Source organism: Enhydra lutris, unplaced genomic scaffold (genome assembly GCF_002288905.1).
Source record: "Enhydra lutris kenyoni isolate GAN:26980312 unplaced genomic scaffold, ASM228890v2 scaffoldscaffold17, whole genome shotgun sequence".
NCBI lineage: Eukaryota > Metazoa > Chordata > Mammalia > Carnivora > Mustelidae > Enhydra > Enhydra lutris.
The window spans coordinates 3,365,721-3,381,186 of NW_019154101.1; the positions used below are offsets into that span (position 1 = coordinate 3,365,721).

Genomic DNA, 15,466 nt, shown 5'->3' on the forward strand with positions numbered 1-15,466 from the left:
GGTTCTACACGAGGCTTAATGTAGAACAGGTCTTTGGCTGTCAAATCTAGTGAATGGGTTTTCTTTTCAACCCCGACCATGTAAGTTCCTAAAATATGTTTAAGACACACATCATTTGTTACTCAGTGTATATAGTTTTAAGTCTCTTTCGCTATACTTTTCCATGGCCAGTAATCAAAAAAAAAAAAAAAAAAAGAAAAGAAAAGAAAGAAAGAAAGAAAAGGAAAGAGAAAAAAAAAAAAAAGACAAGACGCAAGTGGGGGGAGGGGAGCAGACAGGGAAAGATGAATATTGATTAGAAAACTACTGTCAACCACTTCACACATATCTCATCTAGTCCTCTCCAGTTAGCTTCATCACCTGCAGTTCACAAATGAGGAAACTAAAGCCCAGAAAGGCTTAGTAAGTCAACCACACAACTAATAAGAGGAAAAAATCAGGGTCCAAACCCAGGTCTTCCAGGCCTTAAAGAGAGTGCTCTTCTTTTAAACTGCCAGAGAAATTTTTTAAAAATTAACAGATCATTTATTTTTACATGCATCCCCATCAGCTCTATAAGACCAAGAAACAGTAGATATAAATCCACTAGCATAGTATCTCGCCAGGAGGAGGAAAGCATCTATTTTTAAAATGTCACTGATAGATCATATTTCATCCATTATAGACTGAATGTTACATGGGTTTAAAGAAATGCAATTGTCTGGTTAGGAACCAGAGGATTTATTATAAACATTAGGGCTAACTGGAAGAAAAAGGCAGCTGGCAATCTGAACTAGTTACAGAAAACTCCAAGTGTACAGGATGGGAGATCAGAAAGCTGAAGAGGAAGCCACCGGATCCAGATAGAAACCCCAAAACAATGTAGAGACATCGGGGAGTGAATGGGCTGAACCCCTAGATTGAAAGGTAAGTGAGATTAAACCATACAAGATGCCATTCTGGGTCAGATCAGTGGTCTGTGAGCCAGGACTGCATTTCTACAAGGCTGGTTAGCAAGGCAGCTGTCGTCCTTGGCACAGATCTTAACAAAGCAAGGATGTATATATCTCACTTGTCCTTAAATAAGTCTAAATGACCTGCTAGTATTATTCAGACTCATGAACTTATCGAAACCTGTTCTGAGAATATTTCTATTTGAGGCTTTCACATCTTCGTTCGGATATTAAAAGTCATCAATGCTTCTCCCAAATTCAAACACCTTGTGTAAGAACAAAAGCCAATATAAAATTTACCCTGTAAGTATAAAGCACCTAAATGTTCAAAGCAGAACCAGTAAAAATTCCTTTTTAAAAGAGGTGGGTTTGGGGGAGAGGAAACCAGTCCTTGAAGTATGAGTGCAATCTTCTAAAATCAAATCCTGAAGATCAAGATGTACTTTGACAACTAAAATAAAAATTAAGGAGGTTCCCTCTACCTCTTACTGCCCCTTCAGGAGGAACATGAACATAGTGTTCAAGAAACTTCCAGAAACTACTACCCAACTGAGTAATTGGTTTTTCACCTCACAAATAATAATGCATCTCCTAAGTCAAATGTTTATTTGAGTACTCATAATTTACTTAAATTTTGTTTAAAAATTAAAAAAAAAAACAACCTTTTTCTAAATTCCATTGTTTACTACTTTGCAGAAGTGATCAAAATGCTGACTTCTACCGAGGGAGCTAGCTAGCTAGCACTAATGACAACTAATTATATCATCCTTGGCTTCAGCTAGAAACTAGTTCCAAAATATGTCCTGGAGTCATATATTCTCCGAGATAAATACAGGCACTATCATTGAAAGACAATTCTAACCTAACTCGAGAGGCTATCAGGGACAGTGGATAGGATAAAACTACAAGCAAGGATTGTATCTTGGACTGATATAGTACCAAGCTCTGTAAACTGTAGGTGCTTCAAACTGCTTGTAAACCACAAGAAGCATGTTTGATGTAGAAGTGTGGACACACAGCACGAAAACTTAAGGACCAAGTATTTCTGCTGAAATAGCAAACAAATACTTCTGTTTAAAATGCAAAGGAGGAAAAAAAAAAGGGGGGTGAACAACAAAAAAAGGTAAGCCACTCCTAACTTGATGCAAGTTTCACAGATGCTCTACTTTTAATTCAAAGCACTTTCAAAAGTCATCAGTTAACCCATTATGACAAAGTAAGTAGTGAAATAACTCCTTTATACATCTAAAACTGTTTTTCGATTTCTGAGAATTTATCTCTCTACCACTGAAAAGAAAAAGTGTTAACATTTGAGAAATTTGGTATTCTTTATTTTTTCATGCTACTCAAAATAGAAAATTGTAAATAGCTGGGGTGGGGGGGGGATACAATGTTAGGGATGTGATGCTCCAGACTTCATCATTTAAGAGAAATGTAGAAGTGTAAAAATCAGAGAGGAAGCTGGAAGGAGTTTGTTTTGTTTTGTTTTGTTTTGTTTTTAGAAAGCAGGTCAGGTACACAGGTAGGTTAAAGGGTTTCCTGCCACTGAAAAACTGACCTTTTTCTTTTTTTCCCCCCAAAGAATGGTATCTCTTATCAGTGTTCTCTCTCCTTTCATCCTCTTCCATTTCAGCTTGATATTACTGCTTCCTTTCATATAACATTAATGTCATGATATAAAAATCTATTATTAGTGATAAATCAATTTTTCTTTCTCTCTCCACCCACTCCCCCCCGCCCCCAATCTAAGTCTCGAAGACAAGTCTGGACCAATTTCTCCATCCTGCCTCTGGCAGAGGACTGTAGCACTTCAGATCCTCCACCAAGTCCCGGCTGCTTCAAAGGAAAAATCCTACTTTCTTCAGTTAAGATCATAAGAAATATAGGGGGAGGGGGTCAGCTCTGTTTGGACATAATTACACTTCATCAAAAGAAGCTTTCTTCATCTTCCATGCGTGAAAAGTCTGCAAGCAGTTAAGTCTGTCTGTTTTTTTTTTTTAAATATAAAAATTGCTATTTGGGAAACCAGCCAAAACTCAGAAAGCCAATATAGTAAAACAGTGCACACCCTTTGTTTCTCTTTGAAGTTTCTTAAATAAATATGTTGAGGGTTTACAAAGGACACTATCACTTTGCCATAGTTTCTACTCAAATTGATCAGAGAAAAGTTATGCAGCATCTATATAATACAAAAGCAAGGTAAATGGAAACACTAGCTTGACTCTGTAAGGTAGTGTCCAGTCTTCTAAATACTGAAATTCATTACTCCAATTAAAAACAAAATTAATGTCACATAAGAAGAAAGATACAGTTCAGAGCATGCAGGTAAATCATCCTGCTCAAATATTTCTTGATTCCTACCAGAAAAGAGAGAAACTTTAATTGTACTGTGGACCTGCACCAATAACAGAAAAAAAAAAGGGGGGGGGAGGGAAAAAAAAAAAAGAATGCACACACTTCACACCTAATCAGTCAACAGTGAAATGGGATGTGTCTTTTTTCCTTTTAATGAAAGTAAACTAAATCTGATGCAGAGATAACCCCTTTAGTTTTGAGTCTACCAGAGGCTCTGAGCCTCATTTTATTTCAAACAACCTTTCAGTGACAGTATCTCATTAGCATGCATCATTTTTTTTTACGTTAAAAAGTACAGCTTCTTGGCCCTGTTCCTAGAAAGTAAACTAAAACTACTCATCGGAAACAGCCTTGCTTGAATTTCCCTTATCAAGTTTTTACAATGGTAATAATATGACATCTGATCCAAACTAAAGAGCAATTATCGGACATGGTTTAAAAATTGATGCTTCTCATTTCCTAATTCGAACCTGGGTAGAAGTCATTCCATAGGTCATTCTAATTTATTTCACCTCTGTCCTAAAGTGGTCTATTTTCTCTCCTCTTATCGAGACACTTAAAATGGAAATAGTAGATTCAATAAATGCATAAATGAGCATCATACTTCTTGTGAAGGACCATTAAAAGTCTCTTCACAGGAAAGTAAATAAAAGCCAAAATATTGGTTTCCTTAGAGACTTTTTAAAAAAAAACATTAATCCCCTTTATGAAACAGCTATGAAAACCCTAAAAGAAATTATTTTTTATTTTATGATCTTTTTAAGGACTCCCAATATTTGAAGATAGATGCAGGAGGGGGAGACCCTCAAATAATGCGGAAATTATTTAGAATCTTAATCACTCATCTGTCTAGGCCACTCTATATAGTCACTGTAACATAGGGAACACATCATTCCCCAATTCAAATAAGAAGCCTTCTGTAAAAAACTATGACTTTTTAAAATAGATTATTACAAGAGTAAGTTAAATCATACTGAGGTAACCTATGTGCTAAGTGAAGAACGTTACACTGGCTGTCCTTGCAGCAACTTAGAGCAAAATTGATATTATCAGGAAATTGATCCAATGCTTTCCTTTTTCTTTCCTCGTTGCCACTCAATTTACTCAGTTATTTGGCTCCTCATAATTCAGAACTTGAACCTCCAACTGTTCTCTCCACCTTATGTGCTCACGCCCAGTGAAATTAGGGACTAGTTCTTCAGAAAACACTGTTTGAATTTTCAGTATCATAAAACAAATGAAAAAGGCCTGAGCACACAGAAAAACACTCAACTTCATCTGGACATATTTAAATAAAAGCTTAAGCAATTCTGTTCAGCACAAGAAGGTGCTGATTTGTACACAGACTAGCCTACATTTCAACAGGAGATCCTGATGTGTTTATTCCACTATCAATATTAAAAACCAGACACCTACCTCTTCCACTCCGGCCCACAAATCTCAGATCGTTGAACCTTGCTACTTGGTTTTTCATAACAGCAGAGGCATTTCGGAGCTCAGCAGAATAATTTTCATCGTTACCCGCCATGACAGTAACCACAGTCCCATCTGGTACCTCTCCGAGGGCTACCACCTACATAAAACAGGAAACACAGCAGCAATAAGGGCACATCAGAAAAGCTTAGACACTGAGAACATATTCCCATTGCAAATGATGTGTCTTATCAGGATTTAGTGCTCTAGCCCAGTCATGGCAGATAGGAAGGAAGCATCTGCATATGGGTCAGGATGCCACTTCAAACAGACCCATGTTTCAGGGTCCACCCATTTCAAAGGCAGGCAAGAGTTTCCTTCATTTGTTGTTGGACTCCTTGCAGAATACATGTACATTTTTATTAAATCCCCATGTTAGGTTGTCCATAGGAATTATGCCACAGAAGGAAGGCTGATGCTTCATCTGCAGATTGCATTGTACATATGAAGGCACCGCCTGTCTGCAGCCTGGAGAGGCCCTGAGGTGTGGTCTCATCCAGATCACAGGCTGAAAAAAGAAAGTATGGTCAGCTCTATGGGGGAAGACATTGAGGTGAAATCTTAGAGTTCCTGATGATATGGAAGCTTCAATAGGCTGTGGTATCCAACACTACATTTTATCTCCTTACTTTGGGCTACATATTCAGCTTTTAATCACACTGCAAATAATTTCTGAAGGCCCACCCTACTGTGGAATATAGACAAAGCTCTTCAGAAACTTAAAGTCTAGGTGCAGAATCAAGGATTAGAATGGGCTGAAAATGGTCACTGACCAATGAGTGGTAGAGATAAAAAAAAAATATGCCCTTGGACAAACTTGATTCTGTCTTGTCCCATCCGCCATTTTGAAACGACACCGTCTCCTGAGTCTTCAACAGCTAACCGGCAGCAGATTAACTCAGTCAAGTAAGGATCCTGAGAATCTCTGAGGTCCACAAACATTTTCACTGCTCCAAAGCTAGGGGTCACACTTTTAACCGAGGTCAGCTGACCTGCAAATTGGTACCTCTGTTTCATAGGAAGGCTGGTGAGGGAATGTTGGTGCAGAGGCCACATGGTCACATAGACACACTATTCTTGATCCATTCTTGAACATATCATTTTTCTCAACTAACTTCCAGGATCCTCTTTTCAGATTATTTCCATCTCTTCCTCATTCCACTTCCAGATGCCCTTGTGGTGACTAAGCAATGGTTCCAGTGAGAGTAGCCCACTGCTCTCTGATAATGACGCCCACGTGCTCTTGCCTGTCTAGCCAATAGCCCACTGATCTTTCTTCTTCTGTGCCTAGGGCTGCTCTCCCCTCTGTCGAGATTTCCACAAGGCAGACCTAAGCATCTGATTCCAGACTCCCAATACAATTTGTACATACTCTCATTAAAGCAAGTTTTTATAGTGTGATAAAACCGACACTGTAACCATGCTTGAGGGCTGAGTTTTCCCCACTCATGACCCCCACCCCAGCCCTCCTCTACCACATACCCTCTGTTCCATGCAAGCAAACCACCAACCACACACACAAAAAAAAAACTTGTCAAAAAAAAAAAATTTTTTTTTTTTTGCCCTGGCTTTTCTCTTAGGCTGTTTCTCAATGCCATGCCTGCCTTAGCACTTTGTTGTTCAGCTCAAAATCCGATAGCCTTCCTTACAGAACTCACTTCCCCAGCACCCCACTGTACTCAAATGATCCTCATTTCCATGTACATATATTAGTGATCCATCTACTGCTTTCGACAACTAGTCCAAAGTTATTAGACTTACTCCCAGGAGACTAGATTATATTAGATTGGCCTTCACTGACTTTGCTCACCACCATATGCCATCGCCCAAACAGTACCTAGCACATAGTAAGTGTTGATAAATAATTTTGAAATAAATAGATAGAAGTGCTCCATAAAGAGCAACGCCTCCCACAGCCAATAGTCTGCAAGGGTACCAGCTAAAAGTCCAAGGAAGAGAACCTGTTAAAGGCTGAATCAGCATCCCTCCGTAAGCAACATGTTCTTGCACCAAACTAGGTTTCTGACAACTTTTTCCATCCCAGAGAAGAGGGAATTGCCGACTACCCTATGGGTGACTCTATTTAACCTGAGAAGTCTCCCAGGTCAAGGGCAAATCCTAGGAGAACATGATTTCCTCCCTGCATACTTTATCTAGTGCTTCAAGGGGTTCCTGAATAGAGGTAAATGTCCTACTCCACTGGAGACAATATGCTTTTCAATTTTTCAAATTCACAAGGCTAAAAATGGGAGCATCTGAAAACACTGAAATAATTCACCACGTTTGGCCAGTCTGCATCTGAAAGTCTGACCTCTTTTATATTCAGCATATTGTGTTTTAGCACCTGCCGTGAGGCTTTTGATGTCAAAGTAAAGATGGAACCGGTAAGCATATTAATGAAGGCAGAGAAGTTTGTACTGCTCAGAAGAAAATGAATGTACCAAAAATTAAGAGGCCCTTCTTTTTTCCCACCTCTTTTTTACATCTGCTGTGATGTCACGCAAATAACTTCATCTCCAGGAACCACAGTTTTCCAATACAAATTGGAAATAATTTTTTTAAGTCTGTATAATGTAGAAGATACTGTAGAAGTAGAGTGTAATTACAATGATGTATTTTTTGTAAGATGAGGAGGCTAACTCTGGTTCCAAGTCCGCTGTGTGCTAAACATGGGCTTTAACTTATAAGCATCCTGAAAGGGTTCAATTGAACATGTAATTCTTTACTTCATGTCTTGAGATGTTTTTTGGTGTTGCTGAGAGATAAAGGATGACTGCTGATGGGTTTCACTTCTGTCTGGCTAAATTTAAAAAACAATGAAGAAATTGTCCCAATATAAAGATTTTCAAGAGCTCTGGGACATTATTATTTTACTGCATATTTTTAACATAATGGATTTTTTTTTAGTTAGAAGAAAAGGAAAATTGATTCAATATGGGGAAATATGAAAGAAAAGATCCCTAAGAGTGAAATACACAAATCCACTTTTCGTTGCTTAAGCAACAGAATAATGACCATGTTAAATATTGGTATGCTTTACGTATTACACTTAATAACAAAACAAATAGGTAATCACAAATTGTGTGAGTCTTCTAGGAGGCTTAGAACTTGGCCTAAAAACGAAATGCTCACAGAATGTGGTGACAACTTTTCCTGTTATGGCTGAACTCTATTTTAATGGCTAAATATATTGGTTTTTTTTCTACTACTCACTCTACCAAATCAAATGCCTAATGTTTTTCTGAGGAAAAGAAAAGAGAGAGGGAGTACTGTATTTGATTTTATATCAATCAAAAGTATAATTATATGTCAGAGGGTTTTAAAGAAAATAGATCTCTGAAGCTAAAAAGTTTCCCTTGGAGATTCTCAACTGTGTTTATCTAAAAGAAAACCAAAAGAATCAAGAAATTTTTACACATTTCATCTGTACCAAACCCAAGCAATGGAAAACATTTTAAGGGGTAGAGAGCACTCAAAAATCGTTCTTTTAACTAGTTAGGGACAAGCACACATTAAAAGTTGTTTCCATACTACCCAACACAAAAGTTCCGTTCTGCAAAGAACAGTTTGTGATGAAACCTTAACAATTACATTTCTAGGTGTTTTTAAAATATACAGTTTACCAATTCAAGAAACTTAAGGGAGAAGAGAGAAATAATTTTGTGTCCTAACATTTCAGAACAGAGAAAGAAGTTCCTTTATTTAGCACACCTCAATAGAACTAGCATTTAAATCACATGATACATAGCTTGTACAGAATAAGGTAAAAGGATACTTAACCCTATAAACTACTGAAATTTTGTATGAGACTCCTTATGACTAAATCTGTGAAATACTCTAAAAGAGCAGCAATACAGAATTAGCTCAGACCCTTAAAATTGTTTTTGTGGTCTTACTGTATGGAAATTAAAATTGCCTTTGACATTTCCGTGGACAGAAGTCTAATTTTAACCAGTCAATTACTCTTGCAGACCAATATCATTTGGCAAGTTGTACTTGCAGCAAAATTGAAATATAATTCTTTCTCAAGATAAAATCTGATCAAATCCTTATTTGGAATAAAAAGATGTAAGGGAGCAATTGTAAAAAGGGAAAATTGTATTCCTATGGTAGTTATCTAGAGATAACATCAAATAAACTATTAAAAAGTTTCACAAATGCTACAGTTTATTTTTAGCATTTATCCTCGAATTTAGGAAAACCCAACTGAATTGTAGAGAAAAAAATAAATGCAATATAAAATACCATTTTAAATTTTTAAAAATATATGTCAAAGAATAAGTTGATGGAAATTATTTCAGTGTAAGCCAGGAATTTACGTGCCATGTATCAAGCTGGCTTAGATCATCTAACAGTAGATGTTCTGAAATTTTGAAAAGAGACAAACAGCAATGCCAAATGGGAGAATATAATGAAAGATATCTTAACCATATCTTTTTCCAAATAGAAGTTTTTCTTAAAATTTTTAAAATATTTTTCCACCTAAAATTGTGTGTTTCAATTACCTTTTAAATATTCAGTTCTAAAATTTTTAACTTTAATTTTTATTGCACTTACAGGCATAACACAAAAATGTATCTATCCTCACACAATCTGAAATCTACTGTGATTTACATAATTTTGCATAACAATTCACAGTAGATTCAATAAGGTTTTAATAGGTTCAATAATCTGTTTTTCTTTGTTGGGGTATAATTACATTCAAAAAGACAAAAACATAAAACCTGATCATTACATACGTTAGGAAAACAAACTCACTAATGTCAAATATTTATTAGCTGCATACTTGTTTTGGAAGAGGAAAATGGCCAGTGATGTCGAAAAAATTATTTTCAAATAGAAATTGCTCCATCATTTTGAAACCCTACTCATGAGAAGTACTGAAAGGTATCATCAAACATGCAGAATTAACTATGAGTAATAGATCGTATGTCTAAAAATGCGTTTTCTTTCTTTAACATTGCCAGAAAAACATGATACTGGCAAATAAACAGTCCAGTGTTCTCTAACTTAAAACAGCACAATAGCCTTGCACCACTTTTAGTTTTAAAATATACATCTGGACTTAAAATTTCTGCATAGTGTCTCAGCTCGAAGCTATTTAAAGCGACTGAGTTATAAGCCCTGAACAAGGATTCATGGTGGAAAGGCTGACAGACCCCTGACTCTAAGGGTGCTACTGGATGCCAGGCTGACATGTGCTCTCCCTATTTCTACCAGACCATTAACTAATGAAATGAATTTGCAAATTGCTTTTTACTTTCTTTGTCACAAGAATTATCTAAGACAGAAAGGGCATGGGGATCCTCTAATAGTATCCCTTAACTATTTTAAGCTTTCAGTAAGATACACCTGAAAGAAATGTTAAAAATATTTATTTCCATTTCCTTGACACCTGGAAGGACGGAACACTACAAACCTGCAGAACTTTGTTAAAAATATAATACCAATAAACAACTTGGCATGTTTTAAAACATACTAGTTGTTTTTGTGTTTTTACATGCCGAGTATAAACAAATTATAAGTATTCTTGTATAATCCCAAAACAAGATCAGATGAACAACACTAATACATTGCTTATGTCTTAAATATTATACACTGTCAATATCATCGTGAAGCATTATTTTAAATTAACACATCAAAACACTACATATTAAACTCACTTCTGTTGCTCTTCAATGCTGAGTTTAGGGTCACAGACATAAAATATGGATTCAATAAATACTGTATTGATTTGAATCCCAGATTTCTCAACAATTAAGTTCTGTGTGTTTGTGTTTTTAAATATATTTACCCACATATTATCTACCCAACAACACTGTAACTTACTTTGTACATGGCTCTAAATATGATAGCCAAATTGTGGTCACCACTTCTAAAACTGAGACTTCTTCATATTATTTCTCCGCTGCATATGTATTTGATTATGTTACAAGGGTGTAGAAAGTCTACTGATCTCAGGCTTTTATCTCAAAAGAAAGGTAAAGAGAGATTGTTTTTACTAACATTCAGATGAAAACAATAAAAAATGTTGTCAAAATCTAGATGTTCCACATCTCTACACATCTTTTTCAGCAGAGACAAAACTTAAATCCTGAGGGGATCTCAGCTATCACCATCTGTCTGAATTTTCTTAAATACAGGTATGGGAGTGGAAGGACACAGCGAATCAAGTCTTAAATTAACTCAATTTCTTTTTTAATTAATATGAATTAAAATACTTAATCTAATATGGCCATGTATAATCTATAGTTTTGTTCACTGGTTAAAAGTAAAACTGCTCCGTAATTAATAATAAGGATGGAAAATAGCAAAGAAAACAATTTATTTTCAAAATAATTTTAAAAGGGTGGTAATGAGAAAACCTAAAGATAACCAAAATATCTGAGAACAGCTCAAACACACTGCATTCTATCTTTGCACCAAAAAGTTCATTTCTATCCAAAGTACCAAGACTCCAAATCAATTCAGCACCATAAATGAGAATAGTTCAAGACAGTTATACCTTAAACAAGTCTAGCAGAGTAAACAGAATGTAGAACACCAAATATCTAAGTGATATCTTTTAAAACATAGGCACCTACCATTTTATTTTTCATATATCCTGACTTGGAATGCCTGACATGGCATTTTATAGACAAAATACCTATTTGTATTTGCTGTTTTCATCCAGGCTTTTTGTTTGTTTGTTTGTGTTTTGAGGGTTGGGAGGGGTACAAATTTCCACTCTTCGCTTAAGGCGAATTAGAACATTCTGGGCCCAGGGACGGTGAACGTCGTAAAAGATAGCTCTTGTGTGGAAATTCGAATTTCTAGAATTCACATACATTCTAAGCTTTTCGTATTTCAAGGAGGAAAACGTTAACCTACAAAATGGGTGGTTTATAAAAGGAGAAATGGGACGGTTAAAACACACACACACACACACACACACACACACACACACACACACTTCTTGAACCAACTGCAAAATGAAACCTGCCCCAGAATGCAACATCCCCTTTCCTGAACAATTCATTCTGATTTCTGTTCTGATACAAGACCCAGCTAGATAACCAGCTCTAATTGACCTGGACTCCTCTTTCTTTCCACCCCACCCACACACGGAATCTGAATTGGTGCGTGGGGTGGTGGGGGGGGGGTTGTGATCCACAACTGGGAACTGCCAGTGGCCTGTAGGAGCTTGGCCCCGGGGTCCACAGTGGAGGAACTGGCAGGAGTCCTCCCTCCTCCTCCTACCTCGCCAGGCCTCGCTTAGCCTGCTCTCTACAGATCCCAGAACCCCGAGGACCCAGGCCCACCTTCACCAGTTCAGAGGCCAGACAGGGCCGGAAGCGTCTTCCCGGGAATGCTCTTCTCCCCGTCTGGCTCACCGCCCCCTCCATCCCTGGAGTCTAGTCCCGGGAGTGTGGACTGCCCGGGAACCTGTTTCCCCATCAGCCCAGTGCCTACCGGGCCCTGGGGGCTCCGCGTCTCCCCCTGGCGAGGTCCGCCTGGGGAAATCTAGACCGCGCTGTGGAGACGCATCCGGCTACTGCGAGAGGCTCCAGACCCTGCACCCGCAACCTGCCGGGCCGCGGCTGCGGCTCCCGCGGCAGACACCCGCCCTCCAACTAACGGGCCCGGCGGGCGAGCGGAGGAGGCCGCGGTGCGCGGGGAGCGCTCTCAGGCTTCGGGGGTCGCTCCTCCGCGCCCAGACCACCGGCCGGAGCCTCCCACGACCTTTCAGAAGGGGGGGCCCTTAGGAACTCAAGTCCTTCACAAGTACCAATAAGAGAAATCCTCAAACTTTCACCTCCTTTTTCAAGGCGGGCGAGCCAAAGGCATTTCACAGGTTTCCCCTATCCCTCCCAGGTGGGGTGAGGCGGGGAGCTGGGTCCCGGCTCCAAGAGGCGGCCCGAGCCCCCGCCCCCTCCACTAGCCACCTCCCGGCACTCGAGGGTCCAGCGCCCGGGGCTCCGGGACTCCCCCGCCTCCGGGCGCGCAGCGACCCTGGCGGCCCCGCCTTCCTCCCGGTAACGGCAACAGGCGCAGGTCTGCGAGCCAAGCGGACGCCCTCGTGCTGTCTCCCCCTCACTAGCTCCCAGAGTCCCTAGGTTTGCCCGAGACCCTCTTGGACACGGGTCATGCGGCCCACGCTCCGCAGCCGGCACCCCGCGCCCCGCCCCGGACGCTAACGCCCGGCGCCGGCACCCCACGAACACTGGCCCCCGAGCCCGAGCCCGGGAGGGGCCGGGGCCGCCAAGGTTCAGGCGGGTTAGAGAAGGGGGTGCCAAGCCGGGCAGAGGGGGGTCCGACTGGAGCGGAGAGAGTAGAAGCGCGCGGGACTCGGGGGAGGGGTGGCGCCGGCAGCCCGCGCTGCTGGGCGGGTGGGTATGCCCAGCCCGAAGAACGCGGGAGTACTGGGGGAGAAGGCCGGGGCTCCTCACCCCGGGGGAATGGGGGCGGGGTGGAATAAGCCGGGGTAGCGGCGCCCAGAGTGGGCACCGAGGGGCTTCTAGGGGGAGGGGAGACCGCTCAGAGGAGTGGGTTAGAACGCTGGTCGGGAGGCTTGAGGGGTAATGAAAGGATAAAGGGGTCAGGGACTGAGGCGGTTGGCTGCAGGCACAGGTGGGAGAGGGGATCTTCGCGGGGTCACCGCGTCCCGAGACCGCCGAGGGATCCGGAGGAAGAGGGTCACTCGGGGAGGGGGGGGGCTCAGGTTAGAGCCACCAAGGTAGGAGGCCCCAGAGGCCGTCGGGGCCCCGGCCCCCGCGGGCATGGAGACGCCGGCGGGCAGATCCCGCGGCGCCCGGCCGGGGGCGGGGGGCGGCCGCAGCTTCTTACCTTGAAGGCCACGGGCAGGGTCTTGTTGCAGCGCCAGTGCGAGGGCAGCACAGAGCACAGGAAGTTGGGGCTGTCGGTGCGGACCAGCTCGGCCGGGTGGTCAGCGATGATCTCCACCATGGTGCGGTTGTCGTGGGGCGGCCGCAACCGGGGCACCGCGGCCGCCGCTGCTGCCGCCGCCGCAGCTGCCGCCGCCGCCGCTTCCTGCTGCTGTTGCTGCTGCTGCTGCTGTTGCTGTTGCTGCTGCTGCTGCTGTTGCGCAGCCACCACCGGGCTCACGTCGCTCATCTTGCCGGGCTGCAGGCTGCTGGAGGGAGGGCTGAAGCGCCGGCTGGTGCTCGGATCTACGGGAATACGCATCACAACAGCCACAAGTTAGCGAAGTGGCCGGGGGAGGGGGAGGAGGGTGGAAATGAGGGGCGAGGAGGAGGAAATTGGGGGGGTGGAGGCGAGACGGGGGGAAAGGGGATGGAGGTGATGGGGCCGAGGAGGTGAGAAATCAAGTTCGGTGAAGCCGACTGCCGGGAGGAGTCTGACGGGGGCCGGCGGTGACGATGCGGAGCAGTCGGGTTGGCGGGTTGGACCCGAGAGGCACAGATCTTGCCGGAGCCTTTGGAACGCTGGCGGTGGCAGCGGAGAACCGGCGCGGGGATGTGTGTGTCCTGGAGTGGCAGGGGGCTTCAGTTCGCAGCTTGGAGTGGGGTCCCTTGGGGCACTGCGTACTGGGTGCGCTGGCGCCCCCTCCCAAGTCGAGTCCCGCGATGGCTCCGAGTGGGTTCAGAAGTCCAGCCCCGCGGCCAGCATAGCGGCGCGCTGCCCGCCACCGCCGCGCCGCGCGCGCAGCTAGCTACCCAGCTGCAGGCGTCCGCGCCGCCGCCCGCCCTCCCGCGCTGCTGCCGCCGCCGCCGCCGCCTCGTCCGCGGCGGCCTCCGCTCCCCCCGCGCCGGCCGCACGCTCAGATTCCTCCCGCGGCGGCTGCCAGCCCGGCTCCCCGGCTCCGCTCCTTCCTTTCCTTTCTCCTCTTCTGGCCTTCTCACGGCCACCTCCTTGCATCCAGTCCCTCCTGCTTTTTGCAAAGCTACCCTGACCCTCGCGCGTCGAGGTGCCAGGAGGTAAGTCGCGGGCAGCGGATCTCGGGGCAAAAGCTCTCGAGCCTGCGAACCGCAGCCGCTGCCGCCGCCCGCCGGCCAAGAGCAGGAGCCCCCGGACGCAGCGCGCAGCTTCCGAAGCCGGAGAGGCGGCCCGGGTCGAGGGGAATCTCGCCTGATCGCGTCCTCTCGCTTCTCCCCCGACCCAGGACAAGGAACCCCCTCTTGGTCGCACGAGGTTGAAGCTGAGACGCCAGAGAGCCGCGGGCTGAACTGACTGTCGTTATTTTTCGTTGTAACTTCAGGAGAGGAGGAAGGAAAATTCTTGAGCGTCTGTGCTGACTTCTCGGCACTCTTCCCCCTTCCCCCACCCCACCCCCCACCTCTGCCGGAGCGGCTCCCAGGGAAAAAATGATTTTGCAGGGTTTGGATGCTTTTTTGTCTTAAGTAACACAAAAAAAATGGGGTGAAGGGGACACTTGCTAAATAGTTTTTAGAACCTCAAGTGGGTGGCTGGACACTTTTTCTATACTCAAACTTAGTTCCTAGAGAACAAGGATGAGCTGCTGGTGTTTTTTTTGTTTTTTGTTTTTTGTTTTTTGTTTTTTTAAGGACTGATAAACTGTCAGTTGGATGATTAAAATAAGTTGCAAAAACCTTGTTGAGGAAAAACCCCAGCAGTTTTCCATGACTTTAAATCTTTTATTAAGTGTATTCTGCATCTAAAATTAAGTCTAATATCTTAACTTTCTTCCCCACCACTCCCAGGGGAAAAAATAAAAATACAAAATA

General features: G+C 43.1%; 1 protein-coding gene across 1 annotated transcript in view; it reads right to left on the minus strand.

Annotated features, from left to right (window-relative positions):
- The window catches only part of LOC111147562 (runt related transcription factor 2), a 206,863-nt gene that overhangs the window by 104,157 nt on the left and 87,240 nt on the right, over positions 1-15,466 (minus strand). Inside the window, 2 exon segments of the mRNA XM_022503664.1 lie at positions 4,704-4,860; positions 13,587-13,930. Coding sequence (XP_022359372.1) covers positions 4,704-4,860; positions 13,587-13,930 — 501 coding nt within the window.